Raw genomic sequence first — 14,278 nt, 5'->3', positions numbered from 1 at the left:
ATAAATAAGCCTGTTTCTTTATAACATTATACAATTTTTATTCATTTTAGTTTCCTTTAAATGGCTCTGCATTATTAGCTTCCGAAGGAGCCTCGGGGGTAACGGTTACAATTACTGTCAATGATGTGCCTCAGGTAATTGGTAACAGTGTACTAGTATCAGAATCAATTTCCAAGTCTCGAAGTCCACCTGCAGCCAGTATGCCTGGAACATCAAATAGTATGGTTGTATTGAAAAAAATTGAGAAAGTTGAAAATGTTGATAATTCAGCACAGCAGTCAACAAATTGTGAAGTTAGTCTGTATGATACAGTTGCTGACCATGTGAGAGACCGAGGTTCCCAGACTTCTGCTGCATCTAGTCCAGGTTGGAGAACTTTAAAATATTTTTTTCTTTCTAATAGCTTTAAATATTTTGCTGAATTTATGTACCGAGAATATTCATTACATTCTGTAATAAGGTTAGACACCCTTTAACTCTCCATCAGTTTTTAACAATAATTTGACATACAATGGGCAGTGCTTAATGTGATCACGTTTGGTCAAAACTATTTTGATAACATTATGTGATGAAAAAAATATGTCTTTAAAAATAGCATTGTAATTTAACTATTTAATATAACTTTTTTGCAAAAAGCAGCTTTAGTTTGGCATAGATATTTTCAGGGTAATTATTTTTCGTGAAAAAGATTTCACAGATTTTTTTTCCACCCTTGTCTGATCACACTTAGAATCTATAGAATTAATCACAATATTCTTAATCAAAATATTTGAAGTCAAACTAAGATTGTGTTTTTGTCTAATTTTAAAATGTTTACTGAAATCAAAGTTCTCGGTTTCAGTCTGTCAAAATGATTTACCGACTTAATCCCTTAGAGATATTTCTATTGCAGATTTTAAATTTTTCTCTGACCTTATTTGGTGACTTTATTTCAGTTTCAAAAATTTATTTTATAATATTTTTATTATATTAACTGAATTGTTGATTTCAGTAAGCTATGTATTTCCTATGTTTATGTATACAAATGTACGGTACTTCAGCAGTTTGATAACAATATCCAAATGGCGACATTAACTGCTGTTATATTAAGTGGTGTCTACTGTAATACAGTGGATTTGAATTCAAATCCAAGTAAAGCATTAACTTCATTTTAATTTAACATGCAATTACAAAGCTCAGATTGGGAGTTTACTATCCGTAAAATTAGTGTGTTGACAAAAATATTAAATTTCTAATACAAAAATATTAGACACTTGCAGTTAATATTTGCTTTGACTTTTAGCTTTCTAGACAGAAAAAAAAAAAAAACTTAGCATCTAAAATATTAACTTTTCATATTCATGTGATGCAATTTTATGCCAGTGGTTAAATATTAGAACATTTAATACCTCTTTGTCAAGGATTTATAATTACAGTACAATGTCCGTAATCTGGACTCATCGGGACTTCGTCGATTCCGGATTAGGGGTTTTTCCGATTTTTAGATCATCAATTTAAATCTGGTATGATGGCATGCAGAAATTATACAATTAAAAATATGAAACCATAATTTATGAAATAAAAAGTAATTATGATCTAAAGGGTATCAAATTTTACAAAAAAAAAGCTTAATTTTTATTTGTTTACTTTATTAAACATTTCTTTCAATGCGCGCATGGGTAAAGCATACATTACACATAGTCGAAATGAGAAAATTGCAACCAGAAAACTATTTCATGTGCATTCCTGATATTTATAATGACAAGGAAATTGATTTAAATCATATCAAAGACGAAGTACATCAAGATGAAATACTACACTTATTAAGGAATTATAAGCCGAATAAAATAAAAACATCTGCCCTGAAGATGAGGATAGTACTGATAGGTCAACTTCCAGTTCATTGTGCCCCCCTCCCCCTAACAGATTTCCGGAATGGTTAGAGAAACAAATCATTAAGCCAAGCTGTTCTGATTATGCAAGTAATATCTTGCTAAGTAGAAAAAAATGCAGTTCATTTAGACTATGTCTGGACTTAAACGACACTTAAAACCTGGTGAATCCCTTTCTGAATATTTAATTGCCATGCATGAAATAGCCAGTCGCGGTTCTGTTGATGATTCAACAATTCTTGATTATGTGATCAATGGGATACCCGATCAGAGTAGTAAGAAAATTATTTTGTATGGGTGTAAAACTATTTCTGAATTCAAAGAGAAATTAAAAATTAATGAGAAAATCTGCATGCCAGATATGAAGAATAAGGGTTATTCAAGTACTAACACACAAAATAAAGCACACACTATACCTAATAAGAGTAATGAACCAAGGTGTTATAATATAACTGTGGAAGTATAGGGCGTGTTATGTACGTGCATGCGTAAAGCATACAAAAAAAAGTTTGTGGCTTTGAGGTCCGGATTATAGATCATTCCGGATAATGGATGTCTGGATTACGGACTTTGTACTGTAGTTGTATTCATTTAGAAATATCCCATTGTAAGGGTGATATCCTGGCTGGTTTGAAGTAATTTAGTGGCATCTATAGTATTCTTTTTAATTACTGCTTCACTGTTTGATATTTGTGAACAAGATTTATTGTGTGCTGAAGGATGAATAGTTGGTTAAAAAGATGTTGTTCAGCATTAGGAAATAAAATACTTCAGAATGTGGAACTACTCTTATATGCCCCCTCAAGTCGCCAAATTTCTTGCCAAACATTTTTGGCGAGAAACTCCATGGTGCCATATTACTATCTAAATTTTTTGTCTTCATTTAGAACTTTAAGCCTAAAATGTCTCCAAAAACATACATGCGAAAACCACTTTTTAAACACACAATTTAAGCTAAAAATCCGAAAGAAAAACAAAAAATTTAGGTAGCAAAAATGTAAAGTTTCTAACAAAAAATATTTGACAAGAATCCATCTACGCAGCGATATGTTTTAACTTGAAAAAACATCTACGAATTGCACAATCTAGGCAGCAAAACTTTAATAATCTATGAACTACACTTTAATAAATTAACATAACAATAAATTTCAAAGAATACCATGTACACAGCATTCTATTTCAACTTAAAAAAACATCTACAAATTGCACAATCTAGGCACTATGCACTAATCAACAAAATAAACTAAAATAACTAAAATAAATTTCAAACAATTCAAAAAGACAGTAGTAATGGCAGAAATTCATATTAAAAAACAATGAACATAACATTTTACAAAATAAGATGCACTTACCATGAATGAATGCTTTTTCGAACAACACAAATACCAATTTCATGCCGCCTTTAACATGCCGTCGCGCAATCACTATCGTACTTATATAACAGCCAGGCACACTATCCAGAAAATTCATACTATAGTTCACAAATAAATGTTCAAAATCTTCTTTTCCTAAATCCTTGTAAGATTTCCAGCCATCCGAAATAATAGTTGTACAAGGCTCAATCCACTCTGAAAAAAAGAGTTGTAAAAGTCTCAATCCACCACGCTGCATCAGCATTTCCTTACTTCTATCATGCACAGCCACTAAAAATAATCCCCCAGACCCTCTTGCAACCACGTCTCTCATTGCAACATAGGCCATTTCAAAACACGCATGACACGAACCAACGAGCAATTAAAACACTCCAGCAAAAGAGTATTCAACGTCAAAAGGGTTATGTTATGTAGAAGTGAGGGGGCCACCTAATATTTACCCTAAGTAAGTAGGTATTAGCCACACACACTAACAAAAAAGCTAACAACATTCTGGCGTCATTTCTCGAGTCGTGATGGAAATTGTGGCTCCAGTGAGCACTATGAGTACTGCCACCGGCAGTGGGATCAATGGTACTCCTACTTTTCAGTGTTAAATTAGCTCAAGTAAAAGGGATTAAATAACATGATATACATAGCCATACAACGCGCAATCGCTCCATAAACCAGCGCAGAACACATATTGCCACATTTGGTGATCTTAGGGCACATATAAGAGTAGAGCCCAAAATGTTTATAAACTGGTTACATACATTAAATACTTTTTAATTTTGGACCATTATGTTCCCTTGATAAGTAGTAATGAATTCTGCGAGATGTTTTTGATGAATTCTATGATGACACTGTAGTTTATGTCAGAATAACTACAGAAGTAGTACGTCTCATATAGCAGACTCCATTCCATGTCCAAAATCTCATAATTCATACATTTGAAGCTGTTTCGTGAGAGTCATAATATTACAACTAAAAGCTGATATTGTGTTCAGGTCTACAAGTAAATTTTGTCTATTTGGGAAGGGAAAGAAAATACTACATTTTTAATAATAGTTATTGCACAATATTAATTTTTGTCATTATTTATGACCTTTTGCCAGCATAATGGTGATTTGTAGGTACTGTTTTTGAAAAATGTTTTATCCTTAGTGGCGGAGAACTCAAGTATTGCTTTGCTGACAACTGCTTCAGTTTTGAACTTTCTCGCCTTCAAAAAATTTTGCAAGGAGAAAAACAAGTCATAATCAGAGAGGAATGCAGAATTCCCAGCTTAGCATTATGATTAACTAATGAGTCACCAAAGCAGAATTTAGTCTGGCATTATAATGATAGAGTATGATGCGTTTCCTATTTGAACATTGCTGACCTATTTTCTTTGACTGCTTTGTTTAAATCATCCATTTTCTGACAGTTTATCTCTGAATTGAGCTTTCAGAGCTTTTTCTTTAGGTTTCAAAAGCTCATAAAGTCCTTGGACATCTGCCCATAGACATAGCATTCTCTTATCCAAGTTCAAACTCGGGTTAGAGATGGAGGGAGCAGGTTGTCCGGCTCACAGTATGCTGTTTTCCTAACAGTGTTTTCATATGTAATCTACTTTTCATCCCCAGTTAACATCCAATCCAAAAAGGGTTTTTTTTTTTTTTTTTTTTTTTTTTTTTTTTTTTGTTATGAGCAAGCATATGACAACTTGATCATGCAAATGTTTCTTTCTTAATGCATGAGGCATCCATCTGGAATAGCATAGTTTCCAAATATGGTTTGAAGTGGGTTTGTTGAGCTAAATGAGGCTTTTTGCAGTCTCTGATGTTGTCGAAAATTTTTTTTTCCCTTTGCTCTGTCTTGTCTCAAACAATATTATCATCAATCAGAGATGACCACCCAGCTTATAGCTTATCATTAAGATCAAAATCACCTGCTTCAAATTTTTTTAACCATCTCTTGTACAGTCTGCCCGAAAAATTTCACCCGAAACTGTTACTAAATTTTGAGATGCTTTTATAGCATTTCTTCTTTGTTGGAATTCATACAAAATACAGTGTGAATAAAAAAAAAAAAAAAAATATTTGGTAACCATGCTTACACAATTGCATCTTTAATGATAACATGAGATACTTTTCAGTTAATTTAGGAGAGCAGATGTTTACAAATGCAGTGATAAAGAGAGAGAGCCATATATATCTCAAATGAACATCTGCATGTTGTTACGTTTTTTTTTTTTTTTTTTTTTTCTGACACCAGTTGTTACGTTATTTTCTTCCTTCACATTCGTACAGGTTTTGTGTGGATATGGAGTGAATAATGACGACAGCACTTGATGGAGTATCGAAACACACTTTTCATCCCCAGTTAACATCCAATCCAAATCCCCAGTTAGCCAATACAATCAGGACAGCTCCAAAACACTTTTACAGTCTACGAAGATCTACTATAAACACGCTGGAACAATCAGCAACACAGCCTTCACACTGTCAAGCAATAACGGTGGAGACAGCTTCACTGCAAAGCACCAGAGTACAGCTCCTGACTCTGCTTAGTCGTTCTCAGAACTCCACGTACTCTTGAGACTCTCCACGCTACAACTCGCAATGCACTCGATGACACACAGACCACAGCTCCCGACTTTTCGGTTCAGTCGTTCCCGGAACTCAGCATGCTCTCTCGACGATGCACTAACCGCAATACACTAAGAGACTCCTTCGGTGCACTCAACGACCCACTCGGCACTTGCTGCTTGGCTGTCAACTCGATTGACTCCGCATGGCTAACTCGAGGCACTCCCTGACTGCGAACCAGCAGGGTTTATATAGCTTTCGTCTTGTGTTCGAGAACATTCTGGGCTAAACCAGTAAGAATTCATTCCAGAAAGTTCTCCATCCGTCCCTGGCATATTGCCAGTTTTGTCTCCAAATGTCGCAAAATGACGATTTCTCGCCAAATGTGGCAACCCTGCCTTCCTTTGCCATTTTATGGACACCCTAAAAGTGGTTTGCGGGAAAGATATCTCACTGCGGCTGTACATTTCATAACAATATGTTTGTAACTTGAGATAACATCATCGAACACATCTTTCTGGTAGGCTTCATACTTATTCTATTACATTCCATTAATGTATTTTTGTGCAAAGCTTTAGTTATTTAAATTGTGTAAGAAACTATTGTTAAGGGGGGAAATAGAATTTGTTTGTTCTCATCTATGGAATTATTTTATTAAAACATATTTTAATACTAGATTAAAGTCTTCCAGTGGACTTATTGGCTGCTAATTCACTATCAAAACCCCTGAAGTATGTTATAATTGCAAAAACAGGATAGTCTGTAGATTATGATTATCCTAGTTATATGATCATTAATGTGAAGAAAAGTAAAAACTAAAATTTTATTTTTTTATATTTCGTCCCATTTCTCTATTCCTTTACATTAGAGTGTGTTACATGCTTTTTGGGGCAGTAGCAAATTTACATGAAAACATTAAAACAGTTGTACATTTATGCAAATTAAATAAAAAAATGATACATTAATAAAAATTAAAAACATTCAGAATGTGTAACTCTGTTTTAAAGATATGTTTGCATTAAACACTTTTTTAATATACTTTGTTTTATAATATTATGGTAAAATTAATAAAATACATAGGCTATTAATAAAAAATGAGAGATATGCTCATTGTATTTTACATTTTTCAGTTGTTTCAATTAAAGCTTTTAGCCTTAAATAACGAACTAGTTTGTCCTTTTGTTAGACATGGTTAACTGGTTTGTCTGTTTATTAGATATGGAATTAAATCTATTTTATGTATATTAAAAATCTTCAGGCATGGAGTTTAATTTTTAATTTGGTTTGAAAACTTAAAACTGAAATACTGAATTAAAAGAATTTTATTTATTGTACATGCCTCCTGCTTTAAAAACTTTAACACCTCCTGCTTAAAACTGCTTTATTTATTTATTTATTTATTTTTATTTTTTTATTTTTTTTATTTTTTTTTTGGGAGGGGGTGACATGGCAGAAAGACAAACACTTTTTTATAGAATAGAATTTTATACTGAATTTTTGATGAAAATTTTACGTTTTAGTTCGAATACAAATTGGAAATCCTAGTGAACCTTCCAGAGAAGGAAGTACTAGTAGTCCTTCTGCAAGTCTCGCAGTTGCTGGTGCTGTACCTTCTTCAGACATTCCTTATATGACACCTCCATTGTTACATAATCCACCAACAATGTCAGCAGTTGATCAAGTTGAAGAAAACAATATAGCGGGTAATTTATTGCTCATGAAAATATATTTATTTGTAAAATAAGTAATGCTTCATCAGATAAATGGAAAAGGCATTCTTGGTTTTAAAATGTAATAATATTAATTGTCTTCCTAATATAGCACTAATATTTTAGATAGTTGTTACTTTAAATTAGATTTAATTTTACTCCTGTTTGTGTGTATTAATACTTTTTAATTTTGACTGGGAAAATAAATATACTGTTGTAAAGTATTTTAGATTTGTACATTATTGAGGTCTTACATCTATAAAAATTAATTTGTAATTTTTTTTTTTTTTTTTTACTTTTATAGGTGACCGCAGTGAAGTTCCTTACAATGTTATTTCAGTTCGAGAACCACTGGCTCGAGTTCGAGAAAAAACATTAAGGAAGCAGCGTACTCCAGTGCATCAGGTAATTTGTTTATAATTAACTATGTGTCCCTTCTTTGTGTGACTAATTTATGAAACTTCAGATTTTTATAACAAAATATTATTGCATATCTGACAGTTTTGTATAGATTTTTCAAATAAACAGATCAGATAACTATGAAGAATTGGATTTTTATTGCTGCATTGCATGATAATAAATTAATGCAAGAGAATACTATGAATTATCATCATCGATGTTTATGTAATCCTAGTTGAAATATTACAGATATGGCTCCGAAAATATATGATTGACTACTTGTTGTTTAAATTCTTAAATTAATTTGGCTGAAATGAGATTTTAGTGTCAAATAGGTGCATCATACTATATATATATATATTTAAAATATTATATATTTAAGCCGTATTTTCCAGAAACTGGAAAACTCATTTGCCTTGTAAATGATACAAGTATAACTTTTTTTCCTTAATTGCTATTGAATTTCTTTAATTGAAAATGAATGCATTATGTGTTTTAACAAGAAGTATGAGGTGGATATAAGTTGATTCAGCTTTATCAGATGGCATCATTTGCACTTCCTAAAGACAACTTTTATTGCTGAGGACCATCTAGGTTTCTTAGAGAGAATTTATTTTATTTATTTATCAGTTGTAGTCATTAATAATTCAGATTATTGGCCTATGTTTGATGGCAATCCTTTGTCAGCACAGTTCAATATTTTACTGCAGAGCTATTCATGGTAATGGCTATCCAACCTATAGATGTTTTTCTCTACAAGTATATGGATAACCTACACCTGCAGTGAGAAAAATCCTCTCACCTTGAGAGGACCACTCAAACGAGGCTGTGCAAGTACTGAAGAATGTAAACTGTGTCATCAATGATCCTATAATATTTATAGGGATAATTGTATGTCTGGCATGTGCGATAGTTGTAATGGGGGATTACAATCCAAATGTACAGTATGGTTTGTTGTGCTCTTTTGACATTGTGGGGAGCATGGCAGAAAGTATTTCTTGGGCCACAGTTTAGTTAACTTTTTTTTTTTTTTTTTGAAGTGTGCAGAATGCCCATGTCACCAATAATACCCGATTGCTTGATTTAAATTCCTGCACATCTTTTGGTCCTATATGTTAGTCTTTACTGCAGTGTATTGTACTTCGTGTTGAGAAAGCTGTACTGTGAAAGACATTTCAGCTGTTCACGCAAATGATATACTGCAATTAGGTACAAGCAGGTATTAAATCAACGCTCCTTTATCACTAAAGTCCAGTATTCTCCATTGCTATTTTACACTATTCTGTAATGCCAAAATTTTATATCAGTCATGCAGCAAGTTGTGTGGTAGAATATTGGAGTAGATAAAATGAAATGTTGTCTGTGCATGTGTGATGCATATGCCACATGCATATAAAGTCAGAATTCAGAAAAAAAAAAAAGATTTTTTAACCATTTTGTATAAAATTCTTATTGACTGTGTTAATCTGTAGTTAATACACCAAATTATGATTTTTTTTATTCAAAATGAGAATAATGTCATATTTTCATGTCATCTTTCTTTCTGCCTAGCGCCACTATGAGCAAAGAGCACTTCTTTCCTCACATTCCTCTCTGACTCTGCAAGAAAATATGCAAACTGTATGTTGTCACATTACAGCTGCAAGAAAATATTCATCATTTATTTACTAGTGAATTTTGCACAATTAATTATTATTTCTTAATATGTTAAGGTAATTTTTCTGCTTTGAGGTTTACACTGTACTATGTATTTAAGCTAGTGAATCTTTTTTTTTTTTTTTTTTTTTTTTTCTGAATGCCTTTTAAAGTTCCATATGAGAAGGTATGATATCTATAGGGCTAAGTATTATTCTTTAAATTTGAATGTACAGCTGAAAAGGAATCTGTTGCCCAACATTGTTGGTCCGAAAATCACACTTTCAATTTTTCTGCTGCCAAAATTATTCAAAAAACATCTTCCATTGGAGAACTGGATTTTCTAGAGGCATTTCACATTTAAAAAAAAAAATCTTTCTGTTCTAGTTAACGATCGTAATTCCAATCCATCTTTGCCTTCGGCCTTTAAAGAAATTATGTTTTAGTTCTGGTTTCATCAACAGATGGCGCTACTAGCTTATTTTCTGTCCAGGCTTTCTTATCTCATCTAATCATTATATCCTATCTTGTTCATTTGCGCTTTTGCAGCTGAGGATGGTGGTTCAGTAAAACCATCAAAACTAGTCCTGTGAAAATTTGAAACTATAACGCTAATTTTTGTTGTTTGACTTCTGAATTAGTATTTGTTCAGCATGTTATTGTGTCTTAATTGTAAGATAGTTTCATCGGCATAATCTTAAATCATACCTTATTTTCATCACTTTTACAATTTATATTATCAATTAACACGTTGTCTGCCATGGGGGTCACTGCTGGCCGGCACTCAACTTGGCTACAGCGCCGTGGGGCTACCAGCGACGCGACCAACAGTAAAAATATACAATTAGAGTAAATATCGATACAGATAAATTTTTAATTTTTAATTTAATGATTACATAACTCACCTTATCTTCTGTATATAATATTTCAGCATAGTATGAGTCGAATAATAAAAAATTCATGTTGGCGCCATGGGCGAACCAAGTAAAATGCGCATGGCAACATGTTAAAAAGTTAAATGTGCTTTTTAACTTTTTTAGGACACACTGTATGCTATATATCTGTGAATGGAAAATCTTATCATAAGTAATCCCTGGTTTCAACCTTTTACTGGAAGGCGTTGGTAACTCCTAGGTTTTACTGCAAAGGCTTGGCAAAAGTTCAAAAAGGAATCATATTAAGGCATACTTCGGACTTTTACCAAGCCATTTTGGTTAAATGCTAATTTGGTTAAAGTGAAAATTTAACCATTATAGTTTTACAAGTAAAACCTAGGATTCACCATACTTTGGGATTTTACAGTAACATATATATATAATTTGAAGTTAAACAACCTATACTTTTTAGAAAAGCAGGTTCAGGTTAATCGATTAAGGCAAATCATCCCAAAGGCTATTCATCTACATTGAAAGAAGCCTTCATGGGGGACTTTTAAGGGAAATGTCTCATATCCATGTTACATTAACGTGGAATGGGGAAACATGAGAAAACCATAAAAACTATTATGTCTGTTTGCTGGGATCTGAACCTGCATCAAATACCGGTGTCCAGCAACTTTACTGCTCAGCTGCTGGTGGGCTGTGTAGAAATTCAAGGTGCAGCGACCAGGATTAAAATGAAGTGATATGAAGTGAATTTTTGATTTCAGTTAATTCATTTTGCATATACAGTCAAAAGTTATTAATTCGGACACCCATAATCCGGAATGATCTATAATCCGGACCTCAAGGCTAAAAACTTTCTGTGCATGCGCCGCGTTGACACATGCGCATAGGCGTTTACACGCGCGTGTAAGACCTTTACGACTGCACATATGCGTGTGCGCATGCGCAGAATACGTTTTCGCGTGCGCGCTTTATGTATAACGGATGGTATAAGCTAAAATTATCTAATTATCTATTTCAGTTAATGTTGATGATTGCATTGTTCCTTAATCTTCGAATTGGATCCGGCTTATTATTTTTTGCAGACTGTAAGAGCAATTTTATAAAAGTAAACTTGAACTTTCAATTATGTCAAATAGAATTTCCGATGCTGGAGCTCCCAAAGGATCTACAAAACGAAAGTATGTTTCGATGTCCATCAAACAAAAAGTGGAATTGCTGCAAAAAATGGATAAAGACATGAAGAAGGTGACAGAGAGGTTAGTGAAAACGAAAAAATTTCGATTGACAAGTTAGTCGGTATTCTCGGCACAGCAATTACGGGACTTGAACAGAGGAACTTTGTAACTGAACAAGAAATTATGTTTGTTTATAGAATTAAAGAGAAAGTATTATCACATAAAACGAAGCAACTTAAACAACTTACATTGAAAGAAATGTTTAATAAAATAAACAAATAAATATTAAGCTTTTTTTTTTTTGTAAATTTTGATACCCTTTTGATCATAATTGTTCTTTATTTCATAAATTACGGTTTCATATTTTTAATTTTAGAATTTCTGCATGCCATTTTACGAGATTTAAACTGATGATTTGTAATCCGGAATCGCCCGACAAGTCCGGATTAACGACTTTTGACTGTATAGAATTATTACTAATAAAAATTCATCTCTAACTGAATATTGCAGAGAATAATGAATGATGAATTCACTTGCATTGGAAACTGTAGTTTCTTAACTGTGGCTTTTTAACATATGATTTTATTTTACAAAACAGTTCTTCAAAAGTTCATGAGCAAGCTTTCCAATTGTTATATATTCATATTTGGCGCAGTGGCTGGGTGGCGCATCGTGCAGCAGCACCACAGGTCTGGGGTTCAATCCCCGGGCTGGGCAAGGTCGACTCAGCATTTCATCCCTTGGGTCGATAAAATAAGTACCAAGTTTGCTTGGGATTAAACACTGGGGGTCCTGCAACAAGCTGACCACTTATTCAGGGCATATGCTTACGCAACCCGGGTCCCACGGTCAAGAAATCAGATTTCGGGACTCTGCTGGCCTTGGCCCACTAGGGCTGTTGCGCCAGAGTTTAGTTTATTTATTCATATTCATTTTCAAGGAATAAATGAAATATGCACTTCTTATGAAACTAAATAAAATGTTACAAACACTAAGAAATATTTTACAAATCCGTTTTCCAATATTAGAAAGCATGTACTGTAATGTTAAAATATCACAATAGTTCATATCTCGAGAATAATTTACACAGGCCAAAAAATCTATATCTTAAGTATGAATTCGTATCAAGATATCAACATGGACTGTAAAAAAAGTTTATATCTCAGATAGTTTACTTGCTAAGTGGTTTGTAAGTTGATGTACCTTTGAAATTATTGTGCTTGCTTTTTTTTTAATGATACTGCATAGCATGACCTTGCATTTATAGTATTTCATTGGTATTTATATTTTTACAGAATTCTGATGTATCTGAAGATCATTATGCAGTTCCTGAAGAAGAACAAATGTATGCAGAAATTGGCTCAGGCCATGATTCTGGGTCTTCGTCCATAACTTACGCACATATTGAACCACGCGAACTCCCACCGGTGCCTCCTACAGTGGAAAGCCTTAAATCAGTTGCTCATGCTCATAGTAGGCAAGGTAAATATAATTTTAAGAAATGGTATGTTTGTTAACTGTTCTACTTCAGTTTTCATTATTGGATGTATATGATTGGTAAAATAAAATAAAAGTGGTACATAGATTCTAGATGATAAAATTACTTAATTTCTTTCTGAATTCTGTGTTTATGTAGTTTCATATGCACATACTCTATTTACTCTCATGTCCCTGCTTTTTTTGCTAATTTTATTGTATGAAAATTACGAGGAGAAAATTATGCAAATAATTTAATTTTTGAAGGAATAAGTTACAGTAAGAACATAGCAAATGAACAGTATTCATGGATAAACTACCAGTAACTATCACAATATTAATTATTTAAAAAAAAACTACATTGTAATAATAATGCATGGTAATATTAACATTACAATCTCTAATAAAGTATCTTCAGGTCTTCTTCCCTGATCTTATTTTTTGTCCATTGCTACTCCCTAGCCCATAAACACAAATGCTGCTGAATCTGTTATCTATTTTATCTTACTACAGCTTACAAGTTGTCACCATTGTTATCATCTTCATTACTGTCTTTTCACTTGTAATAATCGTCAGACTATCAAGACTTGTTAGGTATCACCATATTCATGAAGGTCATATTTTTTCTCCACCAGTCAGAGTCCATGCAACCAAAATCCATGAGTAAATCTGTTAGTAAGATGAAAGCAATCACTATGTGGATGAATTCATTTTAAAATTTAGGGAACCTCGCTTTTTGAACACCTTGAGAAAAAATATTCAGAACTTTGGGCTAGAAAAAGCAAAAGATGATATATAAGTAAAACATTATACCTATATTCGAGTCATAGTTTATTTTAAATAAATGTTTAAAAATATGTTTTTACTTTGGTTTAACTACTGGAATTTTGTATGTATTTTGGTTTTTGATTTACTTTAAATTTTAAAAATATGCCTAAAGATCTGTTAAAAATATATCCAATTTTGGCCAGGAAAAGTGCCTAAAAATCTGATATCCTAATCACTTTCAAAATTAGACTTTATGGAAGAGAACACACTTTTCTCAGTTGTCAGTTCCCCCCATTGTTGAAAGCATTAATGTAACCTTTTCGCGACGGCGCACCTTTGTTTAAGACGCTCGTGCGGGTGTCTTAAACAAAGGGAAGGGAATCGAAGGCAGTCACCATACAGGACGGAGGTTTTGCATCGCTAAACCTAATTTTAT

General features: G+C 32.9%; 1 protein-coding gene across 1 annotated transcript in view; it reads left to right on the top strand.

Annotated features, from left to right (window-relative positions):
- LOC118196489 (uncharacterized) overlaps nucleotides 1–14,278 on the top strand; it is a 65,364-nt gene that overhangs the window by 31,867 nt on the left and 19,219 nt on the right. The window contains exons 6-9 of the mRNA XM_035367953.2: nucleotides 51–366; nucleotides 7,314–7,496; nucleotides 7,807–7,907; nucleotides 12,894–13,080. Of these exons, the coding sequence (XP_035223844.2) occupies nucleotides 51–366; nucleotides 7,314–7,496; nucleotides 7,807–7,907; nucleotides 12,894–13,080 (787 nt within the window). The remainder of the gene's footprint in view (nucleotides 1–50; nucleotides 367–7,313; nucleotides 7,497–7,806; nucleotides 7,908–12,893; nucleotides 13,081–14,278) is intronic.

This window comes from Stegodyphus dumicola, chromosome 4 (genome assembly GCF_044657685.1).
Source record: "Stegodyphus dumicola isolate Sdum_Otavi_A_Nest chromosome 4, ASM4465768v1".
NCBI lineage: Eukaryota > Metazoa > Arthropoda > Arachnida > Araneae > Eresidae > Stegodyphus > Stegodyphus dumicola.
This window is presented reverse-complemented; position numbering and strand designations above follow the sequence as displayed.